This window comes from Balaenoptera borealis (assembly GCF_965194805.1).
Source record: "Balaenoptera borealis genome assembly, chromosome: 1".
In the NCBI taxonomy this organism is placed as follows: domain Eukaryota; kingdom Metazoa; phylum Chordata; class Mammalia; order Artiodactyla; family Balaenopteridae; genus Balaenoptera; species Balaenoptera borealis.
This window is the reverse complement of record NC_138860.1, coordinates 106,627,159-106,654,236: the sequence shown is the minus strand read 5'-3', so window position 1 is coordinate 106,654,236 and position 27,078 is coordinate 106,627,159. Positions and strand designations below refer to the sequence as shown.

The 27,078-nt window shown below is 36.5% G+C and overlaps 1 protein-coding gene across 2 annotated transcripts in view; it reads left to right on the top strand.

Annotated features, from left to right (window-relative positions):
• The window catches only part of PALMD (palmdelphin), a 53,692-nt gene that overhangs the window by 8,235 nt on the left and 18,379 nt on the right, over positions 1–27,078 (top strand). For both annotated transcript variants that reach the window (XM_082384826.1, XM_082384827.1), the window contains exons 2-3: positions 15,003–15,083; positions 20,169–20,293. In XM_082384826.1, coding sequence (XP_082240952.1) covers positions 15,003–15,083; positions 20,169–20,293 — 206 coding nt within the window. The remainder of the gene's footprint in view (positions 1–15,002; positions 15,084–20,168; positions 20,294–27,078) is intronic.

The window sequence follows — 27,078 nt, the reverse complement described above, 5'->3', positions numbered from 1 at the left end:
ATCACAATAAATTCTAGTAAACTTCAAACCCATAAACCTCACCCTTGTTCAGAACTTCCTCTGTTGTTCACTCTTAATAAAGTTTGAAGTGGACCAAAGAGAAGAATCTATGGAGGTTCTGCTTCACCTAATCCCCTTTCTTAACCCAAACCAGTCCTTCACACCCTGAGGTCTCCTCTCCTCTTCCCCAGGCTGATAGGAGTAAAAGTGGGAAAGGAAAGAATGTGATGCCATTGCAGAAGCATTTGTTATGGCTTTAACAGGAATGGGACAGAATCATTTTTCGGAGCATCCCATATTCTAAGCCTCGGTTACCTTCTCCCCATCCCACTTCCATTACATAGTCTCTTCCCTTCCAGCCAGGATTTCTTAAGGCAAAGACATTGTTGCATCTCTCACAGCCCCCCAACACTGAGCTCCACACTAGCTGGAGCCCAAAAAACCCATCATGAATAAGTGAATGAGTGAATACCATCAAGCTGAAAGGAGGGAGACAGCTAATGATTGTCTGCCCAGCTAACAGTTGTTTTTTTTTTTACTGAAGACATGGCCAAGTTTATCATCACCCTTTGATTATTCAGGAGTTTGTTTTGTGTTTGTTGTTTATCCTTGTTTTGTTTTGTTTTGTCACAATTCATTAGAACAAACAGGAAAGGGTAGACAAAGGAATAAAAGAGTAGAACATAAACCAGATTCTATTTAGAGATCTGTCAGAATTTGTTGTAAAGCTGGGAAAGAAGACTAAATTTACTAAATAAAATAAGGTTTAGAAAATTTGTGCTTTTTAATTCACCCCGTAAGTAGTAGTGTTAACTACATCCAATTCCTATGGCTAACATGAGAATTAGGGTTTTTCAAAGCTAAATTCAGAAATAATCAAAGGACCAGGAGAAAACTTAGGGATTTCTTCATCCACATTCCCATCCCCGTTACACCATGCTCAAGAGATGCTCACCCAGCCTCTCCTTGAGCACTTCCAATATCAGGTGGATTAATACCTCCCAAAATACCCTATTCCATTTGAGAACAACTCACTGTGTGTTGAGTTCTGACATAATGTGCCAGAATCTAGTGTCTTTTAACTGCTTCCCAATCATGACTCTAGCCATTGAAGCTGTACAGCTTTATTTTCTTGATTTCAGTCATTCCTCATATCACAGGCTCATTCTAGACACTCTTTTAAATGTCAGTGTCACCCTTAAAATTTGGTGCTGAGAGTTGAACAGAACACTCTGACCAGTACAGAGAGCTTACTGCTATAATTTCCCTTGTTTGGCTAATCGTATTTCTACAGATATATTTGGGAAGTGATAAGGAGTGGTATAAGGAGCATTATCTTTGGAATTATAGAAAATTAGGCTCAATACCAATTCCAACACGAGACCAACTTTATGACTTGGGAAAGCTGATAAACTCTCTGGTCCTCACTTCAGTGTCTCTAAAATTAATAATGAATTAACTTGAAAGCTCAGTATTCAGATACACAATGAATATACAAAAATCAATAGCTTTCTGAAAAACAATAATTAGTCAGAAATTGTAATGTGAAAACATCCCATTCCTGATAGCTACATTTTTTTTTAAAACTGTTGAAACCTAAAAATAATCCTATTTAGAAAATGTGCAGAATTTATATGAAGAAACCTTTATGTTTTTATACCTACTAAGGAACTGTGCAGGATATATATAGTGAAACTTTACTAAGTGATATAATATATATGTCTAGAGAAGCACACCATTCCTTGAGGTAATGTTTGAATACAAAAAAAGCTGTCATTTATTTTCAAATTTATTTTAAGTTTAATGCAGTTGCAATCAAAATCTCTAACGAGGCATTCTTGTTCACTTCTGATGGCACCATGAAATTGCTAAAACAGGATAATTTGGCAATTGGTAAAAGAAAACTCAAAAACTGTTTTACCCTTTGACCAAGAATTTCATTAACAAGGAAATTTATACTAAAGAAAAATAAGAGATGCATACAAGATGGATTCCTAAGATGTTCATAGCATAACAGAATCATTTCTATAGTATATAGTACAAAAGTTGAAGCAAATTCAACGTCCAAAAATAGGGATTAGCTGAATAAACACAGTGCACATATACATGTGTGTGTATATGTATGCATGTATGTGAAATAGAATAATGTGCATCCATTAAAAATAATTTAGAAAACTATTTAATGACATGGTATATCATTATGTTCATGATATATTAAAAAAATAAGATTACTAAGTGTGTAACAAACAATTCAAATTTTATATGAGCTATAATATATCATGCAGATGTAAATCATATATAACAGTATCGATCTCTGATTATCTCTGGATAAAGATAATTACTATTAGGAGTAACTTTTAAATTCCATCAGGGTGTGTGGTTTTTTTGTTTGTTTGCTTGTTTGGTTGATTGGTTGGTTGATTTTTTTTTTTTGGTTTGGTAGGGAGTGATGAAGCATAAGGAATTGGTTGAGTTTTCAATTTAGTTTCTATTGGAATGTAACAAAATGATTCCAAAGTCCAACTGGAAAAATAAACTACTGCTACTAATCAAGGCATTTTAGAGAAAAGCAACAAAGGAAAACTTGCCCAATAAAATGTTAATTTATCTCATTGGTGCTACATAGTACCAAAATCTATAACTAAAGACACTATACAGATAACCTAGAGCCAGGCCCTAATGTACATTTTTTTTAGTGTAAATGATAAAAGTTAGTAAATGATAAAATTAGTAAACAAAAAAAGTAAACCAATAGGAAAGAATTCTTTGATAAAAATTCAGATTTAGTTTAAAATTTGGGAAAAAAATATTAGACCCTCAGCGTTTACCATAAATCAAAATTAATTAGGCTGGATTTAAGAGTTTTTAAAAAATTCTTTAGGAAACTGGAAGAAAATATGGATGAATAATTACTGTATCTCAGATAGTAAAAGATATTAAAAACATAAAAGCAATAGGAAAAAACTTTCAGTACTTCTAGGAACACCATAAATAAAATTTAAAGGCAAATAGGAAAAATTATTTACAACTAGTATGGCAAACAAAAGGTTACTATTCCTAATTCAAAGAGTTCTTACAAATTGTTGATCAACTAATTAATAGGCTTTACCCAAAAATAGGTAGCCATCACAAACAGGCAATTTTAAAAAATAAATAATACAAATAGCCAAGAAAATTATGAAAAATATTTGACCACACTAATATCAGAAATCTGATTAAGACATCAAAATAAGACACTATTTTTGCTCTACTTATATTGCTAAAGGATCTTTTACTTATAATATTCCTAATTAGAGTGAGGTAATGGACACTGTTTTGCAGAAATATAAGTTAAAATAACTTTTCATTGAAGTCCTTTTACCAATCTGCATCAAGAATTTTTAAAACATCCCTACCCCTTGACGAGCTAACTAAATTCTAGGGACCAATCCTGAGGAAATAATCAGACAAAAGTGGTCAAAATTTTACAAACAAGAAACTTCATCATACAACCACTTATAACAGCAAAAGATTCAAAACAACCTAAAAGGCAGAAAAAGGGAGACTGATTAAGCAAATTACAATACTCTGAATAAAATTCAATATTTTTATTAATAAAATTCAATTAAATGAGAAATGCTCACGACACAATATTAAGTGCAAAAGGTGGAACACAAAACTATGTGTATGGGCCTCCTTGCGTGGTTTGCACATGTGTGTTTGTATAAATTTGCATATCTGTGTTTTGGGTATACTGAAAAAAATATTGGAATAAAATGCACCAAAATGTACATAGTAGTTATTTCTAAAGTAGTGGGAGTATAGGAGATTTTTATATTTTTCTTTAAAGTTGTCTAGATTTTTCAACTGTTCTGCAATTAACATATCCTATAAGTTTCATAGTTTACATTTATTAATAACAAAATTAATCATTAATTTGGGCCCATTTTTCCTACCAGACAAGATGTTTGAAATCTTGGCTTGGTCATCTTCTATTTCATTGGTTCCCAAACCTGGCTGTTCATTAAAGTTGCCTGGAGCAGCTTCTAGCAATAAGTCTTCCAGTGCACACCCACTTCACCCTTGAAATTCCGGTTCAGAAAGTTAGCTCAGTATGTTTATGTTTACTTTTTTATTGAGCTTAGTTTTTGTTTTTGTTTTTGTTTTTATACAGCAGGTTCTTATAAGTCATCAATTTTATACACATCAGTGTATACATGTCAATCCCAATTGCTCAATTCAGCACACCACCAACCCCAACCCCCCGCGGTTTTCCCCCCTTGGTGTCCATACGTTTGTTCTCTACATCTGTGTGTCAAATTCTGCCCTGCAAACCGATTCATCTGTACCATTTTTCTGGGTTCCACATACATGTGTTAATATACGATATTTGTTTTTCTCTTTCTGACTTACTTCACTCTGTATGACAGTCTCTACATCCATCCACGACTCAACAAATGACTCAATTTCATTCCTTTTTATGGCTGAGTAATATTCCATTGTATATATGTACCACATCTTCTTTATCCATTCATCTGTCGATGGGCATTTAGGTTGCTTCCATGACCTGGCTATTGTAAAAAGTGCTGCAATGAATATTGGGGTGCATGTGTCTTTTTGAATTATGGTTTTCTCTGGCTATATGCCCAGCAGTGGGATTGCTGGATCATATGGTAATTCTATTTTTAGCTTTTTAAAGAACCTCCATACTGTTCTCCATAGTGGCTGTATCAATTTACATTCCCACCAACAGTGCAAGAGGGTTCCCTTTTCTCCACACCCTCTCCAGCATTTGTTGTTTGTAGAATTTCTGATGATGCCCATTCTAACTGGTGTGAGGTGATACCTCATTGTAGTTTTGATTTGCATTTCTCTAATAATTAGTGATGTTGAACAGCTTTTCATGTGCTTCTTGGCCATCTGTATGTTTTCTTTGGAAAAATGTCTATTTAGGTCTTCTGCCCATTTTTGGATTGGGTTGTTTGCTTCTTTCATATTGAGCTGCATGAGCTGTTTATATATTTTGGAGATTAATCCTTTGTCCGTTGATTCGTTTGCAAATATTTTCTCCCATTCTGAGGGTTGTCTCTTCGTTTTGTTTATGGTTTCCTTTGCTGGGCAAAAGCTTTGAAATTTCATTAGGTCCCATTTGTTTATTTTTGTTTTTATTTCCAGTACTCTAGGACGTGGATCAAAAAAGATCTTGCTGTGATTTATGTCAAAGAGTGTTCTTCCTATGTTTTCCTCTAAGAGTTTTACAGTGTCTGGTCTTACATTTAGGTCTCGAATCCATTCTGAGTTTATTTTTGTGTATGGTGTTAGGGAGTGTTCTAATTTCATTCTTTTACATGTACCTGTCCAGTTTTCCCAGCACCACTTATTGAAGAGACTGTCTTTTCTCCATTATATATCTTTGCCTCCTTTGTCATAGATTAGTTGACCATAGGTGCATGGGTTTATCTCTGGGCTTTCTATCTTGTTCCATTGATATATGATTCTGTTTTTGTGCCAGTACCATATTGTCTTGATTACTGTAGCTTTGTAGTATAGTCTGAAGTCAGGGAGTCTGATTCCTCCAGCTCCGTTTTTTTTCCCTCAAGACTGCTTTGGCTATTCGGGGTCTTTTGTGTCTCCATACAAATTTTAAGATGATTTGTTCTAGTTCTGTAAAAAATGCCATTGGTAATTTGATAGGGATTGCATTGAATCTTTAGATTGCTTTGGGTAGTATAGTCATTTTCACAATATTGATTCTTCCAATCCAAGAACATGGTATATCTCTCCATCTGTTGGTATCATCTTTAATTTCTTTCATCACTGTCTTATAGTTTTCTGCATACAGGTCTTTTGTCTCCCTAGGTAGGTTTATTCCTAGGTATTTTATTCTTTTTGTTGCAGTGGTAAAGGGGAGTGTTTCCTTAATTTCTCTTTCAGATTTTTCATCATTAGTGTATAGGAATGCAAGAGATTTCTGTGCATTAATTTTGTATCCTGTAACTTTACCAAATTCATTGATTAGCTCTAGTAGTTTTCTGGTGGCATTTTTAAGATTCTCTATGTATAGTATCATGTCATCTGCAAAGAGTGACAGTTTTACTTCTTCTTTTCCAATTTGTATTCCTTTTATTTCTCTTTCTTCTCTGATTGCCGTGGCTAGGACTTCCAAAACTATGTTGAATAATAGTGGTGAGAGTGGACATCCTTGTCTTGTTCCTGATCTTAGAGGAGATGCTTTCAGTTTTTCCACCATTGAGAATGATGTTTGCTGTGGGTTTGTCGTATATGGCCTTTATTATGTTGAGGTAGGTTCCCTCTATGCCAACTTTCTGGAGAGTTTTTATCATAAATGGGTGTTGAATTTTGTCAAAAGCTTTTTCTGCATCTATTGAGATGATCATATGGTTTTTATTCTTCAATTTGTTAATATGGCATATCACATTGATTGATTTGCGTATATTGAAGAATCCTTGCATCCCTGGGATAAATCCCACTTGATCATGGTGTATGATCCTTTTATTGTGTTGTTGAATTCTGTTTGCTAATATTTTGTTGAGGATTTTTGCATCTATATTCATCAGTGATATTGGTCTGTAATTTTCTTTTTTTGTAGTATCTTTGTCTGGTTTTGGTATCAGGGTGATGGTGGCCTCATAGAATGAGTTTGGGAGTGTTCCTTCCTCTGCAATTTTTTGAAAGAGTTTGAGAAGGATGGGTGTTAGCTCTTCTCTAAATGTTTGATAGAATTCACCTGTGAAGCCATCATTTTGTTTGTTGGAAGATTTATAATCACAGTTTCAATTTCATTACTTGTGATTGGTCTGTTCATATTTTCTATTTCTTCCTGGTTCAGTTTTGGAAGGTTACACCTTTCTAAGAATTTGTCCATTTTTTCCAGGTTGTCCATTTTATTGGCATAGAGTTGCTTGTAGTAGTCTCTTAGGATGCTTTGTATTCTGCAGTGTCTGTTGTAACTTCTCCTTTTTCATTTCTAATTTTATTGATTTGAGTCCTCTCCCTCTTTTTCTTGATGAGTCTGGTTAATGGTTTATCAATTTTGTTTATCTTCTCAAAAAACCAGCTTTAAGTTTTATTGATCTTTGCTATCGTTTCCTTCATTTCTTTTTCATTTATTTCTGATCTGAACTTCATGATTTCTTTCCGTCTGCTAACTTTGGGGTTTTGTTGTTCTTCTTTCTCTAATTGCTTTAGGTGTAAGGTTAGGTTGTTTATTTTAATCTATTCATGTTTAAGGTAATTATCGATATGTATGTTCCTATTACCGTTTTCTTAATTGTTTTGGGTTTGTTTTTGTAGGTCCTTTTCTTCTCTTTTGTTTTCCACTTAGAGAAGTTCCTTTAGCATTTGTTGTAGAGGTGGTTTGGTGGTGCTGAATTCTCTTAGCTTTTGCTTGTCTGTAAATCTTTTGATTTCTCCATCGAATGAATGAGATCCTTGTCAGGTAGAGTAATCTTGGTTGTAGCTTCTTCCCTTTCATCACTTTAAGTATATCATGCCACTCCCTTCTGGCTTGTAGAGTTTCTGCTGAGAAATCAGCTGTTAACCTTATGGGAGTTCCCTTGTATGTTATTTGTCATTTTCCCCTTGCTGCTTTCAATAATTTTTCTTTGTCTTTAATTTTTGCCAATTTGATTACTATATGTCTCAGTGTGTTTCTCCTTGGGTTTATCCTGTATTGGACTCTCTGCGCTTCCTGGACTTGGGTGGCTATTTCCTTTCCCATGTTAGGGAAGCTTTTGACTATAATTTCTTCAAATATTTTCTCTGGTACTTTCTCACTCTCTTCTCCTTCTGGGACCCCTATAATGCGAATGTTGTTGCATTTAATGTTGTCCCAGAGGTCTCTTAGGCTGTCTTCATTTCTTTTCATTCTTTTTTCTTTATTCTGTTCCACAGCAGTGAATTCCACCATTCTGTCTTCCAGGTCACTTATCCGTTCTTCTGCCTCAGTTATTCTGCTATTGATTCCTTCTAGTGTAGTTTTCATTTCAGTTAATTGTATTGTTCATCTCTGTTTGTTTTTTCTTTAATTCTTCTAGGTTTTTGTTAAACATTTCTTGCATCTTCTCGATCTTTGCCTCCATTCTTTTTCCGAGGTCCTGGATCATCTTCACTATCATTATTCTGAATTCTTTTTCTGAAAGGTTGCCTATCTCCCCTTCATTTAGTTGTTTTTCTGGGTTTTTTTTGTTCCTTCATCTGGTACATAGCCCTCTGCCCTTTCATCTTGTCTATCTTTCTGTGAATGTGGCTTTTGTTCCACAGGCTGCAGGATTGTAGTTCTTCTTTCTTCTGCTGTCTGCCTTCTGGTACGGGCTTAGTTTTATTTTTCTATCCCTTATAGGGCATTGGTTTTTTTAAAAAAATGTTAAGACAATCACTTTCAAATAAATATTCCTCTCTGTTCACATTTACACAAATTTCCAGAAGAAAAAAAATAAGAAATTTTGTCAAAAGTCATACTAAAACCAAGATATACTGAATTCCCATGATCTAGGTTCCTGTGCTCCTCAGTTTCTTTACCTGCATAAGGGGGATAAACGTGGTCCCTACTTCCTAGAGACTTGGGGAAAATTAAATAAATTGATACATTTAAGTGCTCTAAGTAGTTCCTGACACATAAATAGCTCTCAATAAATGTTAGCTATTGTTACAACCATCATAATCGTCATCAGCAGCAGATCTTAAAAAATTAAGCAAAAGAAATAGTCTGAAATGCTTTGTTTTTAATAACTGAATGCTATCTCTTAGACATTCCTTGTCTAAATACAAGACTATTTGTAATTCATTCTACAACTTTGCCAGGTATTAACCAATACATTCACCAGTCATTAAATATTCATAATTCACCTTTTTCTCTCTTCAAAAAACTGGGTCATTTGCCACTTGCAGCCTTCTGATGCCTCTTCACTTCACCCAAGATTCCAAGACTACTTGATAATATTTTCCTGTCATGCCTATAAATTTTTCTGCTCCCTGATACGAAACCCATCAGAGTCTGAGCAGTTCTGTCTTCAGTGCTTTATATCCTCTTGGGCTTTGATTTCCCTTTAAGCATATTTGTTCTACCCTTTCCAGGATCAAGATTATTCTCCTTAATCAAAAAAAATGGAAGTAAAATAGGAGTGTAGTAGTTCTAGTTTATCTCTGACATGTTGATATTACACTCTGCATCTCAGCAGTAGTCTTTTTGCTCTCAACGTAACTTAAATATTGAATATATATATATATATATATATATTTACTTATACACACATGCTTTTTGTGTCCTCAGTGTTCTTCACATGCTTCACGTCTTGTCACCCTGAATTTGTACCTTATTTACATATTTGTACATATTTGTACCTATTACAAATGGGTACCACCTGTTTATCTGTATTCTTGGTTTCACGAGCTTTGGGGAAGCTCCCAGTGATATTAAGCTGTTTAGTTTGGTTTTGTTTAGTTCTCTCTTCTTTTTACTTGAGATAATCTTTTAATTGTGTATCAATATTTCCATTCGTAAATTGCCCATACTTCATGATCTATCTTCCATCTTAAAATGTTTGCCTCTTTTCAAGAAATTTTTAAAATAATTTTTCAAGAATTTTTTTCAAGAATTTAAAAAATCTACTTTCATTGAAATGTAGTAAACCTCTAACTATGCTCAGGATTCAATTCTAGGATTGCATTTCACCAGGAAGTTTTGCGTTGTTGGTAGTATTTAAGTCCAAATAGTAGCTTCTATTATTGTTCTTTTGAGCCCTTAAACGGTGAAAATATCAGCAGAGGTAGTCAAGAAGTTACAAGATACTTCTATCAGAATGAATCTGAAACCATTTGCCTAATTGAATTCACCAAGTTCTATTATCAATAATGTCTAATTAATCCCAAAATAAATTTCCATATGGGTTCCCTTCCTCCAATACCTCTTAAATGTAGGTGTTTCACGAAGGCTCTGTCTTTAGCTCTCCTTTACATAAATATGTCTCCTGTCATGCTCTGATGTAGTCTCCTGGCCTCAGCTATCCCTTCCAAAACTCTGACATCTTTATCTCTAGCTCTGACTTCCCTTCTGATCTAGCTCCATCCAACATTTCAACTACCTGCCAGATTACTCCACCAGGTTGTCCCAAAGACACCTCAACCTTGGTGTGAATCACCATCTTCCCTCCCAAACTCTCTTTCTTCTCCTGAATTTCCTATTTCTATTAGTGATTCTGTTCTCCTCTCAGTTTACCTGGATATAAAAGCCTTATACCCCATTTGACCTCTTCCTCTCCTGCATCCATATGTCATCAGTTGCCAAGTCCTGCTAATTTTAACTCCTTGGTATCTCTGACATCCACACCCTCTGTTACCTCTTGTTCAAGCTCTCTTGATCTTATGTATGAGTTGTAGCCTAACTGATTACCCCCTTCAAGTTGTCCTCCTTCAGTATCTATAAATCAGGCTATTTTAAACTTCTTAAAACACGGTTTTAACTCTATTATTCCTCTCCCTCTGAAAACCTTTCATTGCTCCCTATCTCAATATGTAAATAAATTCTAAACTCCTTTCCCTGCCTTTTAGTATTCTTTATTAAGGATTTATCCTCATCTCATTTTCTTATTTCATTTCCCACTACTCTCTGTACGACAACTTGGATTCCAGACTTGCTATTCCAAATAATGTCCCAATTTTCTAAAACAGGCCTTTGCTCACAATGAGCTCTAGAGTTGAATGCCCTTCCTCCCCACCCCCAGCCCTCCAGCAACTACCCAACATACTCTATTTGGATGCTACTTGAAAGCCTCTCCTAACCAGATCATCTAGAAACAACCACTCCCTTTTGCCCCTCAACTCTCACAAGACCTCACTTGTGCCTTAGTAATGACATTTATCACTTTATTTCTTAGACTATAGTTCCTTGCACAAATGATTTTCCTTCTTTTTTTTTTAATTTTTATTTATTATTTATTTTTATTATTTATTTTTCACTGTGTTGGGTCTTCGTTTCTGTGCGAGGGCTTTCTCTAGATGCGGCAAGTGGGGGCACTCTTCATCACGATGCGCGGGCCTCTCACTATCGCGGCCTCTCTTGTTGCAGAGCACAGGCTCCAGACGCGCAGCCTCAGTAGTTGTGGCTCACGGGCCCAGTTGCTCCGCGGCATGTGGGATCTTCCCAGACCAGGGCTCGCACCTGTGTCCCCTGCATTGGCAGGCAGCTTCTCAACCACTGCGCCACCAGGGAAGCCCCTGATTTTCCGTCTTAGAGACAATGTAACCTCCTTGGTGAAAGTATCTACTTCTGAATAATTTTCAAACATAGCACAACTCTTAACATCACCTTAGCATAGCATTTATACAGAAGTCCCTAAGTGCTGAATAAATTAAAAATTAAATAACTCAGGATCAATCCTGCCTTCTTGATAGAGTCAAGCATTTTAGAATATTAGCTAATCATTAATCAATAATATCTCTAAAATACTCACACTCCTAAGTACTGTGCTTACTTTTATCAAGTATGTGATTGTAGTAATATCAATGAATCATAGATGGTCACAATAGCTTTATAGTTGTACAAGGTTACTAAATTAATTTTCAAAACAATTAAGAGCTAGGCTTTTACAGAATTGGAATTTGTGGGTGTCCGCTGCTAAAATATTCCAAGTCAGACAGCTGAAAATCTAGGCAATTGCTCATTGAACAAAACGTCTTTACTAGTTGAACACTGAAGAAGTAAACAGGACTTCTCTGATGGCGCAGTGGTTAAGAATCCGCCTGCCAATGCAGGGGACACGGGCTTGAGCCCTGGTCGGGGAAGATCCCACATGCCGCGGAGCAACTAAGCCCGTGCGCCACAACTACTGAGCCTGCACTCTAGAGCCTGCGAGCCACAACTACTGAAGCCCGCGCGCCTAGAGCCTGTGCTCCGCAACAAGAGAAGCCCGCGCACCACAACCAAGAGTAGCCCCTGCTCGTCGCAAGTAGAGAAAGCCTGCGCACAGCGATGAAGACCCAATGCAGTCAAAAATAAATAAATTTATTTTTTAAAAAATGTATACAGAAATATGTTATTACGAACTGAGAGAGTGGCATGGACATATATACACTACCAAATGTAAAATAGATAGCTAGTGGGAAGCAGCCACATAGCACAGGGAGATCAGCTCGGTGCTTTGTGACCACCTAGAGGGGTGGGATAGGGAGGGTGGGAGGGAGACACAAGAGGGAGGAGATATGGGGATATATGTATATGTATGGCTGATTCACTTTGTTATAAAGCAGAAACTAACACACCACTGTAGAGCAATTATACTCCAATAAAGATGTTTTAAAAAAAGAAATATATGTTATTCATAATGGTTAACATTAATAAATATCTGATGTGCTGGATTATGACAGGTGTATATAGAGATGCTCAAGCTTCTGGGGAAATTCTGGGAAGCAGATGGCATTTCACATCCATTTATTCCATGATAATTGGGAAGGAAGTAGCTGGCTATGATAACTTTCGGTATACTAGCAATAGAACTACATGTTAAACATAATTTATTCTGCCATAACGAAACTAAATTGTTGCCATATATTTTTCAGTAATGCTTATAGATCTTTATGAAATTTGGCAAAAGGATAATAACTTGCTGCTGATGAATATCTTATGAGGAAAAGTACTCCTATCTTAAAATAGAGTCATGCCCATAACATTATAAAATTACCTTCTTAACTACCTAGACTGATATGAGAGAGGCATCACATTACCTCTGAGTGACAAAACATTGGTATTCCTTAGCAACCCTTCGATAAGCATCGTGTTGCCAAAACACTTAGACGCCCTGCCTCTACCCACAGCTTTCATTAACTTATTACTAACCTCAGGATGAAACAAACAACCCAAACTGATTACCGGCAGTGGTGGGGAAGCGTTGCTGGGTTCAGCAGTCACGGTCACACGTACATAACGTGCTCTTTTCTATGGGCTGTCCACGGAGAGAGGTGGGCGGTTTGCACACCAGCACGCAGGGAACTAAAAATGTGCTCCTTTCTAATGAGGGGCCCTCCTCCGGCGCTGGTTGTGCTGGCCTCCAGACCTCAGTACTTCCCGATAGACAGGGCAATGGGGAAGATGTGAGAAGCTGGACTAATTTCCCACTCAGGGAAATGGTAGAGTGAATTGGCTAAGAGGCTGAACTCAGATTGCCTGGCTTCAAATCCTGGCTCTGCCACTTACTAGTTGTGAGAACCTGGATTGGTTAGTTAATCTCCGGAAACTTCCATTTCCTCTTCTATAAAATGAAAATACTACAATATCTCTTTGTTATCATGACTATTAAGTGTAATATTATTATATCTGTGTTATTATGACTATTAAGTTAAATAGTGCCTGAAAAATACTTACCAAAATGTTTGGCACAATAAGTTAAAATATTACCAATATTTGCTTGGTAACAGTTTTGAGATATAATGGAGAACTGACTCACAGAGGTCTTCATAGTTTTTATTCCTAATGACCAGATTTCATCCAAACAAACAAGTGAATCTGAATATCCATGCTTGTTGCCTAGCTCTTTTTTTTTCAAAAGAGCTGTTTATGAAATTTAAAAAACAATACAGATGAGGTCATATACACTTCTTACACACAAAGAGAAACATGACATAAATTTGGACAACAATGTATGTTCAAATGAATGCTGTTACATTCAACAAATATACCTGAACTTATACATCAAAAAGGAGATTTACCTTCAAAGGAGTCACATCAGGAAGCCATGCACTTGTTTCAATAATGCTGCCAAATATTTTTGGAATTCCCCCTTCTAAATTACCTCCTGAGCCTGCTTCAAATTCTTTTAGATGTCTTCATTGGAAACAAATGTTTACCTTTGGGAGTTTTCAATTTTGAAAGCAGATTTAAAAACAACTCATAAATAAGATGGAGGACAATGTCACCTCTGGTCAAAAAATAAGGAAATAAGGGCCTTTTTGCATGGCTTGCAAAACGTCTCAAACAACTCCAGACAGGGAATCTCTAAAACATTTCAGACCAATGGAACCATTATCAGAATTAGTGTGTTGCTTTCTGTGTGATTAACAGATTATGTGTTTATTTACTTAATTGTATTAAACAAATACTTGTAGAGCACTATGCATCAAGCACTGTTCTAGGAGCCTTTGCATATATTAGCTAATTTAATGCTCATCTTATGAGGTAGATACCCTTATTACTTCCATTTTACAGATGAGGTAATGAGGCACCAAGTTAAGGATTTGGTCCCAGGACACACAGCTAGTTAATGGCAGAGCCAGAAATTGAAACCAGGCTTTCTATATAGTATACAGGCTCTATTTTCTAAAAAGTACAGCTTCTGTGTATCAATAGTTATGCTATCTGGGATTTTAAGGTATTGCAATTTAAACTTGGTGAAAGATACTATACCTCTCCATGAATTTTTTTAACCTCTGCTAGAAGTCCTCTTAGTGTTAACATGCATTATCTGATCCCTTTTTTTTTTTCTCTCTCTCTCTTCCCATAGCAAGGTTTACAGAAGGAAACAGTCTCACTTTCTAGTTTCCTCGCGTTCTAATGCTCTGTAGGCTATCCTGTTTTCCCACATAAGCAGATCTTTTACCCAGTAGTTTCTTCAGCCTTATGCCAGGAACAGTCTCTCTCCTCACAATGTTCCCTCATGCCTATTTCAAAACTCCCTCCTATTTCAAAATTCACATTTTCCATTGCATCTCTAAGTAGCTCAATCTTGTTAGACTTAATGGGGAAGATAGAAAAGATGAGGGGGGAAGGAAAGACATTAAAATATTTTTAAATTCTCTTTGAAAAAGCACCTTATATCATTTTCCATCAGTAAAATGCTTTGAATGTCTCACTTTGCTCTCCTTTGCCTTGAAATAGGAGTTTCCAAAGCAGCTTCATACCAATGCCAAGAGCATACCACTGGCCAGCCATTCGATAATGACAGCATCCCCAAGGAAACATACTTAAGCAAATTGAAAAAAAATAGATTATGTTGGAACACTTTTTATTTCAGGATAAAAGAAAAATACAGGAAGAAATCTCACAGAAGCGTTTGAAAATAGAGGAAGAAAAACTAAAGCACCAGCATTTGAAGGTAACTTATGACTTTAATTTCATTTCAATGATTTTGCATTCAAATATTCGAATTGCACTCAAATTTCAGTAGTAAAGATGCTTTAGGAAGGAAAAAAATTCCAACAGTTATACTAACACCCTAATAACCATAAGGGAAGCCAATAAGCTAGTAATATTTGCATATGAGACTAATACCTCCTGGCAAACATGTGGAAAATTGAAAACATGGTTTTATTACTTTTACCCTTTATTACTGAATTTCCTCACTTTCTTGGGTAACCTTGAGAATTCAGTCTCGATAGTTTGGCCCTGAATACAGTCTTGCTTAACATCCCTCGGGAGTGGATCCAGCTGGGAAGTCCCTTTTGAAATCAATGAAAAGCCAGCCCTTACCCAGGGCGTGCAAAGCAGACAGTGTCTGGCCTGCTCAAGGATGCTCGTATTTAAAAGCTCAGTGCAATGAATTCAATGCTGTTTGAGTGTGGTTCAAGGTTCTGTTTTATTTTGTTTTGACAGAACATGAGATCATAACCAAAAATAAACCTCCATTTTTAAAATCAGACTTTACATCTTTCATGGGTGTGGTCATTTTGTAATTTAAGCACATTGAGTCTCACATTTTATTATGTAGCTTAGTCATAGGGTGCAACCAAATGACAAACAGGAGCTCCTTGTGAACAGGCCCAAGCAGGAAACTACTTACCTGGCAGGGCTTCTATCCATAGATGTAATAAATCCCTCAGTGAAACAATGCCGCACACTCGTGGGGTCTACAATCTTTTGGTAAACTTGCGGAATTCAGCTAAATCCATCTTTCTGTTGGATCAAGTAACCACCTCTTGAGAGAAAAAAGACACAGTTTAGGATTCCAATTAGCCTCAGTTCTCTGGATTCTGCTTACTTCTTTGCTCCTATACAAATTGACATTTCCAATGTTTGATGAATAATTTCGACGTGTAGTCAGTCTGCTATCCTTACAGTTTGTCACATTGAATTTACATGAGTAGGAGACATAGCCAAGAAATGCAGTGTGTACTCCCAGAATAATCAATGAAATAACAAATTTTCCCAAGTCATTCTGATACAAGTCAAATGAAGTCAAAAGCAAGTCTACAGCAATTTTTGAGATAGGCAATTTCTAACTCCAAAATCATTCTCTCTCTCTCTTTCACACACAAACATACACACACACACACGCAATTTGGATCTCACAGTGAACTAATTACTGCTTCTGAGTAATTGCTATCCTTGCAGAATGAGTAGCCAAACAACATTAGAGTTCACAGTAGGAGAAAAGTTTTATATATCCTCTCTGTTCATTCTAGGAAGTAAGTTTCACACAGGAAAATTCTAACACACTGAGAGGTCCATTTCTGAGGTGACACCTCATTTCAGTACTCAACAAAAACAGTCCGAAAAGTAATATATACTGTTCCCTAGAGGTTTGCTTTCTGGAACCCAGAAGACCTCTTCTAATCCAATCCAATCAAAGCATGTATCATGCTTTGGACTGCAGCACACAGTTGTGCAGATGGTTTACTGTGTAAAGTTACCTGAGAGAGCGGGGTGCTGAAATCCTGCCCATACTCCCTTGGAACCGTGCACTCTGGCACAGGGCTGCTTCTGTCTGGAGGACAAAGTTTCTTTCTCTCTGCACAAAAGTGCTGTCCACCTTCCCAAGCTGTGCACTGACCTGAAGGAGTAGGAGTGGGGAACTGTACCTTTTCCTAATTTGCGTATTAATGCCTTAGAGACTAGCAGTGGCCTTGAGAGTTGTAGCCCTTCTGCTTGCAACCTAGTGGGAAATTCAAGGTTAAGTAAATAATTAGTACAAGTTAAAGGATGATTTTTTTAAATTTAAGCATAAGTGTAAGCATTAATAATTCTTTAATCTGGGGTGGTCAAAAAAGGTTCTGTTAAAGGTGTGGGATTTAACCTGAGTCTTAACTGATAAGTAGAAAGCCTTCAGTCAATAAACATTTATTAAGCACCTATTACGTGCAAGGTACTAAGCTGGACATTAAGAATATAAAATAAGTTTGATCTGTGCCCTTAAATGGTAACTGACACATAAACTTATAATGACATTTATACTGTGATGAACACTGTATTCAAGGCATCAACTGCAAAGGGAACATAGAGGAGAGAATGGCTGTTTCAGTAAGTACATTCTTCCAAGTTCTGCAGAAAATGGTTGGCTATTCCAACAGCAACTAGGCACAATTCCAAAATAGGGTTCAAAAATGTGCAGAAGTGTTCTAAAAATTGATTCCAAAATATCTTCACCAAGTCAAAAAATCTCTGTTGGCTTCTGCAATTACCAGCCTTTCTTTTTATTTTCTTCTTCATCCATTTGTCTCCATTCCAGTGACTATCCTCACCACTTTCCCGATTGCAAATTATTTCATTACATGTCAATGACTCACTTTAAACAACACAAACGTAAATATTTACAAAGTGCTCCTTCTGTATGAGCAGTACACACACTTCAAAATAGTTGTGGTAACTCACTCTAATATCCTTTAGCTCTGGAACCTGACATTCATACCAATGACATCCTGGAAAGGGAGTTTCCACGGCCATTAACAGCATTCTCACATTCAAACATTCTGAGACTTGTCCACTCTTGATCTTCTTGCCTAGTATTCAACCTAGAAAACATTTCTGGAAGTCCATTTAAATCATGGTATGAAAAACTAATTTATTCTTAACGTCTCCTGTAACTGCTGTGCAGAATATAGAAGTGCTTCAGGAAAACCTTCCCCTAAAAAACTGCCAAAAGATCTACTACCTGCATGTCACTTATATTTTTATTTAGTTACTATGGTTTTTGATTCTGAATGTCATTGTTGTGAAATAGATTTTATTCTATTCCTCAATCTCATAGACTAAAGCATAAGTCTAAACTGTGACATAAAGGCAAAATAACTTTGTGGTTACCACAATATGTGATTATACCGTATCATTCTGATTGCACATCCAAATTATATATTTTATATTTAGAGGCAAAAAGTTCTCTGCCAGAGTTAAATGACAATTCCTGAACTATGAACAAAGCTTATAAGGCTAAAATTAAAATTATTCTTAGTCCTAACCAGACTAAGAACCAAGAATGAAGCCCCAACATAACTTAATTATGTCACAGGAGCCATTCTCCACCCTCTACAACTCAGCATCATAAGACCATCCCATCTGAGTGTTTCTTACAGTGATATGGATGTAATTGACTGAAACTATCCTTGTAGGTGGTTTGTAAGAACTGTAATTTACTTTGATGGATGTCATCTATATTCTTTACTGTGCATTAGATATCATCATATTCCATCAAATAAAAATAAACTAAAATCAAGGTAAATTCTTAAATGCTGATATATTGAGATTTTCTTGGCATATTATCAGGAAATAAATCGTGACCTTTATTATTAATATTTACTGTGTCTGTGGGAACACATTTTTACAAACAACTAAACAGCTATAATTAAGGGAAAAGATAACATTGTGGGAAGGAATCTGGCTACAAACTGGAATAATACAAACTGCTTTTATGGGGTGTGTTGTCCACATGCAATTTCTTGAAACTCTGAAAAAAACCAACACAAATATGATGATCTGGGTTGAGATAATTACTGACTTAATCTAGCGGTTTTCAAACTGTGTCCTGTGCATCTGTAGGCTTCCAGGCCCCCTCATTGCTTCAACGAGAGCAGGCCACATTTCATCTATTCTACAAGTTGTAATTCCAAATAACATTTATTTGGAATTAGTGTAATATTTTTAATGATTTGAAGAAAAATTGCCTTAGTTAAAATAAACTTCCTTTGGTAATTATCTACCCCAATCAACCTTATTTAAATTTATTTTAAATTCAGAGGTATTTACATTCCAGTTGTATTAATTCTGTTTTTTTAAAAAAAAGCATGTTTTTAAAAAAAGACAAATATTCCTCTTACTTGCTTTCATTCTAATCATGGTGTTTGAGAGAGAAGTGTCAAAAAAATCAGGAAAATTCCCATTCTTCTCTCCTCACCATTTTAGAAACAGTAAGTTCCCAGGGAATAATTATTGAACAAATAATTTACAAAGGTAGATAGATATATAGTGACAGTACTTTTCTTCAGGAAGAAAAGAAGAAACTCAAACACTTTGAAAATAATATCTAACAGTTTTCCCTTGAGATACAGAGAGGATGCTAGCTAAAGCCCCCTGAAATTTACAGGTCTTCTTCATTTGCTTTGTCTTCTTAGGCTCAAGTCCAGGAATGTAATTCTTTCATGCAAATTCGAGGGGATTTTTTTTCCACCTGATGAAACATAAATCTTTTTTGTTTTATTAAAGTTGACAAAAATTCAACTCACAAATATTTAGACAGATCGGTGAATTTTATCATATGATTGGGACGAGTAGGGAGCTGAATGTAAAGGATATCTAGAACCAAGGAGGCTCTCAGAAGAAAGAAGGGGTACTGGGTAGGCAAAACAATAAATGTCAACCACAGAGCCTAAGACTGTCATTGAATTACTTTAAGATACAAGAGCAATCTCTTGTTTTGCCCACCATTCCAATTAATCCCACAAAAGATTTTTTTTTTTTGGAGGGGTCACTACGTACTGTCACTGGGATGAATAGCAAATGGCTTCAAGGAGCTTGCTACTTTGACACAAGATATACACCCATCAACCCAACAAATCATAGTAAGACATCATCATGATGAGGTCCCTACATGACTGTTAAAAATACAGTAAACATACAGTATAGGTAAACATACACTGCTGTGTGATTCTGAAGAAGGAGAGTTCCCTGGGGGTGAAGTGAGGCTGAGGGGGGTGGGGGAAGATGCAGAGGTACGACAGAGATCTTCATAGAGAAGGAGGACCTGAACTAGACCTTAGGATATACATAGGATTCAGATACATAAACCCTGGCTTTAGAAGGGGGTCAAGAAGGGTGCAAAGTGGGAAACTATCACATTTATTCAGGCAAGACAGTGAGAGAAAACAATTTCTCTTTAATATTTCCACTATTGAAATTAATAAGATTTGAAAACATTCAGATTTTGGAATTTTCGATTGCTATAAGAACATATATTTATGTTTCCTGATATCAGAAAAAGGCCTTGAGGGAGAAATGGCTTCTAGATGGAATCAGCAGTGGAAAAGAACAGGAAGAGATGAAGAAACAAAATCAACAAGACCAGCACCAGATCCAGGTTCTAGAACAAAGTATCCTCAGGTATGGCCCTCTCTGAGATACTCCACAACTACCTTTATTTTGACTTTGTCCCATGTTGAGTGTATAAAAGCCATTCTCCTTTTTAGGGGCACAATCAGATCTTCCATTTGGATTTCTAAGACTAAGAAAACACACCAGAAAGCAACAACAGAAATTTTGCTGTAAAGGTCCCCAAAACATAACAACACGAGACTCATTTTTAAAATACGTATGGGTGACTTACCCATAGCTCTCTGAGCCCATTTCCTCATCTACAAAATGGTAGTAACATTATCTATCTTTCAGAGTTGTTGAACAGATTAATAAATCCATGTGCTAAACTACTAGCACCTACATGGCATTTGGCAAGAGATCAAAAGTAGTTCTTCACTGCCTCAACCCACTCTCTCATCTTAGGACAGGTGACAGTTATAAGGGTGTGTGCGGACTCTCCCCCTATCACACCTCTTCCCAGGCCCTCCCTAGCCTCAGCCATGATATTTTGGAAGAGAAGACACTATAGGACTACTTCACTAACATTTTCTCTCTTCTACTTCTCTGATTGGTCACAGGGGTTGACTTCACTTCTCAGTGTCCTTTCCTGACTGTCATACACAATTAGTACAGACTCAGCAACTTCGGATATAGCAAGTAAAGTTTTTTAATTGCCTTGGCTTAAAATGAGGTGTTGGACCTGAAAAAAAATTGGAAAGCTCAAATATAAGATGGGATTATTAATATTATCACAAAGTATAGATAGCACAGAAGAAAAAGATGTGAGAAATGTCAGAATCATTTTCTAGCCCACACATGGAAAAAAGATGGAATTTTTTGTGGTATAATAATGACAATAATTTAAAGCCTACACATCTTTGAAACTTAGGTAACTTTCAAAGCCTCACTCACTGCAAATTTGTTATCTTTTGTGAGGACCATAGGAAAGACCGGGAAGATAAAAATATCCAGTAGCTGTGCTATGACCACATTTTGTCCATACTCACCACACTATGTAAACAGATTGCATTAGGCCTTAAATTGACAACACGGAAAAAAAAAACCAAACTTTCTTTTTTCAACTGATTTTTATTTTACTAGCTTAATTTCATACACTTGTATATTTAATAGCTAAAATCATTGACTGCTCATTCTTATTTAGATGTTTTTAAATTAACAGTTCTTTTAAAGTTATATTTTATAATTGAAATGTTTATATTTATAAACTCCTCAGTTGTTTGTTCAAAGATGTGAACTGCTGCTGAATGGCAGATAGTAAATACTTTTAAAATAACTCAATAAATCAACTCTACAGTTTGGAAAACTTGATTATTTGTAAGGCATCCCTTAGCAAAAGCTTCCTAACAAAGTCTGGTTTAGTTGATGATTGCTTTCCTCACCCTTCCACACACAATCCTTATCTCTCAAGGAGCTCTGAATTTAATCCCTGTAAACCCTTGCCCTGCACAGACACCTCCTTTCTTCCCCTCAGAGCACCTTCTTTGGAGTCTTTCCACATACTGAACACCTACGACTTTCTCTGCATCTGATGATAAATGAAGTAGCTACATATACTCAAAGTCCATTAACGAGTCTGGGCTGCTTTCTGAGTAATCCAAGAGAATTTACTAGGACTCTACTGATTGCTTTCAGGCCTTGCCTGAATGCTCTGAGAATCACATAAGCTTCTAGTAGTTTTGGTAGTGGCTTGCCTAGTTAGAGCTCCTATGTGACGAAAGAGAGAGAAAAAGAGGGAGGGAGGGAGGAAGGAAGGGAGGGAGGAAGGAAGGAAGGGAGGGAGGAAGGAAGGAAGGGACAAAGGGAGGAAGAAAGAAGAACAAAAACAAGGGAGAGAAAGAAGAGGAGAAGTAGGAGGAAGAGGAGGAAACCTATTTGCTGAGCCATATTATGTACCAGGCGCTTTGCATATATCATCCCATTTAATCTTCATAACCCTATAAGGCAGGTGTTATGATCTTCACTTTTTGCAGAGATTAAAGAATTCACACTGTTAGGAAGTGGCAGATCAGAGACTACTTAATTTGACTATCCAATGCTGCCTATAAAATAATGGCACACAGCAACCTCTGTGGACTGAAAAGTCATTATCTTGTAAGAAGTCTTTGAAGCATGTTCTGTCCCTTGGTTCTGCTTTCTCCAAACAGCCTTTACCACAATCAGGATCTTCTTCCACGTCCAATTAATGTCTTTGTTAAACTACCAATTAAATGTCTATTCATTACCCAATATCTGGCATCTCACTGCGACTTTAGTTTAGATCTTTAGGATGTCATTAACCCATCAGTGCTCCTTTATTAACACCAAACGATTTTAATCCCCAAATATAAATAATAATAACAGTAATGGTTCATTTTTAAATGGCCTTGTGCAATTTACAAAGCACTTGCACTTCCATTAAGTCATTTATTACTCACAGCAATCCTAGAAAGAAAGCATCAACACCTCCATTTCATAGATGAAAAAATACGCTCAAAGAGGATAAGGGACTTCATTAAGATCACAGAGCCAGTAAAGGATAGATTTGGGTCTCAAAGTGAGTCAAATTCAGTGCTCTCCAGCTGTAAAATTAATAGAGAGCTATAGGTGTAAATGCTCTGGAAGTAGTAAAATACCTGACACCTAACAGCAAACTGCATTGTTTAAGGAGTAGTCCTAAAAAGATGTATTTGCAAAGAGCTAGTAAAGAATTTGCACCATCACGACCCATGAAGGCATGTTTATCTCCTTAAAAATGTGCAGGGAACAGAACATTCTAAAGCAACCTACGGAGACAAAAAATAACTGTGCATTGTCAGTATTCAGCAGCCTCCACTGCTGCCTAGCATTATAGAAATCACGTTGCCAAAGCAGCTTTACCTGATAACTGAACATTTTTTCCTCAGGTATTTCTAAAGCTGCTAAATAATCAGGTACATGTTTTTAAATTCATTCTTTTTCAGAAACAACTACCCACAGTGCTTAAGAGGCTTTTATTACCAGCTAAATACAGTGCATTTTCCTGTAAGCTCTGAATGGCAACCAAGCCAACTGATGAGGTTGAAGTAGGCAGAGCCATCCTCCTTCCCTAAGCAGAGAGAGTATCCCAATCCCTGAATGTGATTTATCACCCGACTTCGGTGCCTGCTCAAGGGTAACATTTGCCATCTGCCAGGCCTCTCAGCTACAGGATAAGATTTTAATAGGCACATCAAAATAGAAATGTTGCTATTACCTCAGAGTCTGTAGCAAGGCCAGACTGCCCATGAAGTTTGCATTCCTTTTACTTCCACGGTTTCACGCGATGAACTGAGAGAGCGTGGTCTTTGGCATTCAAATTCCTGTTCTGCCGACCATAGTTCATAAGCCTGGCCATGTTCTTTCATCTCTTTGGGCCTCAATTTCCTTGTCTGTAATAGTGGACCATCATAAGCCACTTCACGGGACTGGGATGAGTGAAACAACTTCACGAGTGCCTGACACATGGTAGGTGTTCAAAAAACATTAGATACTATTTCTTATAAGGAATCAAAAATAATTAAAAGAAGGACACTGCCTAGAGCTTTATCTGGAGATTTTCATCTTTTGGCTAAGATCTCTCATTCCTTTATGCTAGTACAAAGAATCTTTTTCTTTGAGTAATCTGAGGTTATCCCCCAACTAAGATTCTTTCCATAGGGAAAATAATTGATGGATTTTCTTTATGGTTTGAAGACTAAAATGTTAATAATATCAGTTAATTTTTACAGAGCATTTGTGGTAGACCAGGCACTGTACTAAGCACTTCATATATATTATTTTGTGAATTCTCACAACCATCTTATGAGGGAGATAACATTTAACAGGTGAGAAAACTGACATTTATAGAGGCTAATTTGCCCCATGTCATACAGCTAAAAAATTAAGAGCCAGAATTTAAAATCGAATTAAAAGTCCTAATCATAAAAATAAATTGTGTCTTGGACCCATAGCAAAATTTTACAAAAGTTAAATCCTATAAAAGCTATCGTCTACAGCATTTTTAATTTCCAATCCATGCTATCGTTTCACTCTTATATGCATCATTTTATAGAGACGTTCATATGACTCTTTATCATATTAAAAACACTCAGAGGTTCCCTGACTCACACATAACCTTTAAGTAAAGTATGCCTTCATATTTATCCTCTCATTTTTCCTTTCAAAGAGAGGCAACATTTCAGAAACTAAGTGGGTTTCCATAGTTCTTGTTTCTGAGTCACACGTTAGCTCTGGAACAATATTAGTGAGCACTTTGACTTGTGCCCTGATTAATACCTTAGGAGAAAACGTTCCCAGGAGGAAAACTGTATTGAACATCTTCTGAATCATTTTGCTCAAATTAGAGTTTCAATTTGCCTCCCAAATGAGCCTTGCTCTTAGTGTGACCACTGAACCCTTTACTTCCTGATTGTAGGCGCAGGTGCAAATCCAGCACTGACTTCTCAATCCAAATATCCATGTGCACAGATTTATAGGCTGAATTAGAAATCCTGTTCTATCACTTCTGCTGCTTTCCTCCATCCAATACCTACACCCAAAAGACACCCCAAGCACCCTAAGAAGTGTCCAAGGGAGCTATGTCATTCACTTGCTAGGTTCCTCTTTGCTGTCTAGCTACCCTGCAGTTCTCCATGACTCCCTCTGCCAAACTGCCTTGCATCAAGCTCCCTTCCAGATACTTGCTACTTTTTGTACTGTGTCCAAAGACCTCTGACTTCAATTGGAGCACACAGAGTGCCTGAAAGAAATGTCATAAGCATAAAATGCAAAAGGTTAACTGCCAAGGAGAATGATGCAAATACACTGCATTCCCTTTGAGAAGGATTATCTACTTCTGATTAAATGTTCCCTAGTAAGAATTTTTTTTTAATATTCCAAAGTACCCTTCTGACCTTCTGCCTTTCTTTTTTTTTTTTTTTTTTTTTTTTTTTTTTTTTGCCTTTCTTTAATGCACTTTCATTCGTCTCCAAATAGGCAGAAACTGCCTTCCACATATCGTACTCATGGGAAGGTGCATGTGAAGCTTGGATTTCTATGTGATTGTATGTCATGAGAAAAGCTAGATAGTGGGCTGTTATAGCAGCTATAGCGAACTCACATCACTTAAGGGAAATCCCTCCACAAATGGAGATGGACAACTAGAAAATACACTCTGCTCAACAGCGTGTAGAGCAATAAACTACTCAGTTAACTCAAAAGATAGCAGGCAAGATTCAATTTCAAGAAGGAACCCGAAGTACTGATGTAGAAATATAAAGCTTAAATGACTTTGTTGCTGGTTATGGTTTACCAAAGTTTAGCTCATTAATATTTCTATCCAAGTTTAACCGCTACCTAATGTTCTTATCTACCTGTACAAGCCAATTGTACCTTAGTGAAAATAATGTCTCATCAAACACAGTGGCACATGCTGCATGGAAAATATCAAAGGCTAAATGTTTCTGTCTTCCTGCTCTGACCCAACCAGCCACATCTAACATCACACTGCATGGAGATAGACAAGCTGCTCTTCTGTGACAACATAAGAGAAGATAAAGGGAAAAAAGGCAAAAAGGGAGAAAAAAACCCCACCATTTGTTTCTTCTTAAATTTGCTGTTGCCTAGAAACACACAAGAAATTATTCTGAGGCAATTATCTCAGTCAAAATCATTCCAAGCATGTTTTTCACTGCCCATATTTGACTAACTCGTTTACCAGATTTGTAATAGTTCACCTGTGGTTATTTTTAATTTCCCAGATATTCTGATTATTTTTAATTCAGGAGCTTTTTAAATTTAACAAAAAGAGCTAAGTTAACCAAATTTTCAGCATAAAAAAAGGGGGAAAAAATCTATCTCCCTCCACAAAAAAATACAATTCCTAGCACATAGTAGGAGTATCTATGACTACATAGCTTAATAAATGAATGAATGATGGATGGATGGATGGATGGATGAATGGACTTGAAAATACCACATATTTAAGGAGACCAGATGAAGATTAGACAGTGATTTGAATGTTAATAAACTACAAAGGAATGTCTTGAAATTTTTTAAAAAATAAAAAATAAACACCCAACTACTGAGTCAAGGGCAAAGTTACATGGCTATAGTGCCCCTGGTTTTTGAGGCAATTGTTGATAGCATGTTTTACCATCTCATCATTTTACTTTCTCACTTTCCCCCTTCTTCATATGCTCTTTTTATTTCCTTATCCCTGCCTTCCAGCATTCTCTCTTGCTCATACCTGCCAATCTTGTTTATATGTCAGTAGAAATAAGGATTAAATGGTTACCTGGAATAAACACTCCCCCACCACAATGGTAAGCTGAAAGGTAGATTAGAATAACCTCTGAGAGTCCTCTCCTCACCCGACTGCAATTCAGTAACAACAGCTATCCTTTACAGAGTACATATTATGTACTAAGCATTATTTTGAGAATGACAGTTCTCTGAGCGGAGTCTAATTAGCCTTGTTTTACACATACAGACACTAAAGCACAGAAAGCTATGAACCCTTTAACAACTGACCTATAAGTCACACACAGATCTTTCTGACTCCAGACCCTTTCCATCATGCTTCACCCTGCTTATTCTTGATTCATTTCAATGAACATTTATTAAGAACCCGCCACATATAAGTCTTTGTTCTTCTAGAGGAGATTTAAGAATCATAAACTCCTCAAAGCAAATTTTTATTTGTTTACCTCTCTTTACATCCTTTAACTTTTCAATGTACTTTTACATTAAATATCTCATTCAAAACAATATTCGGTAACTTGAAACACAAGTTTAAGGCCGTTAACAGGGATGTC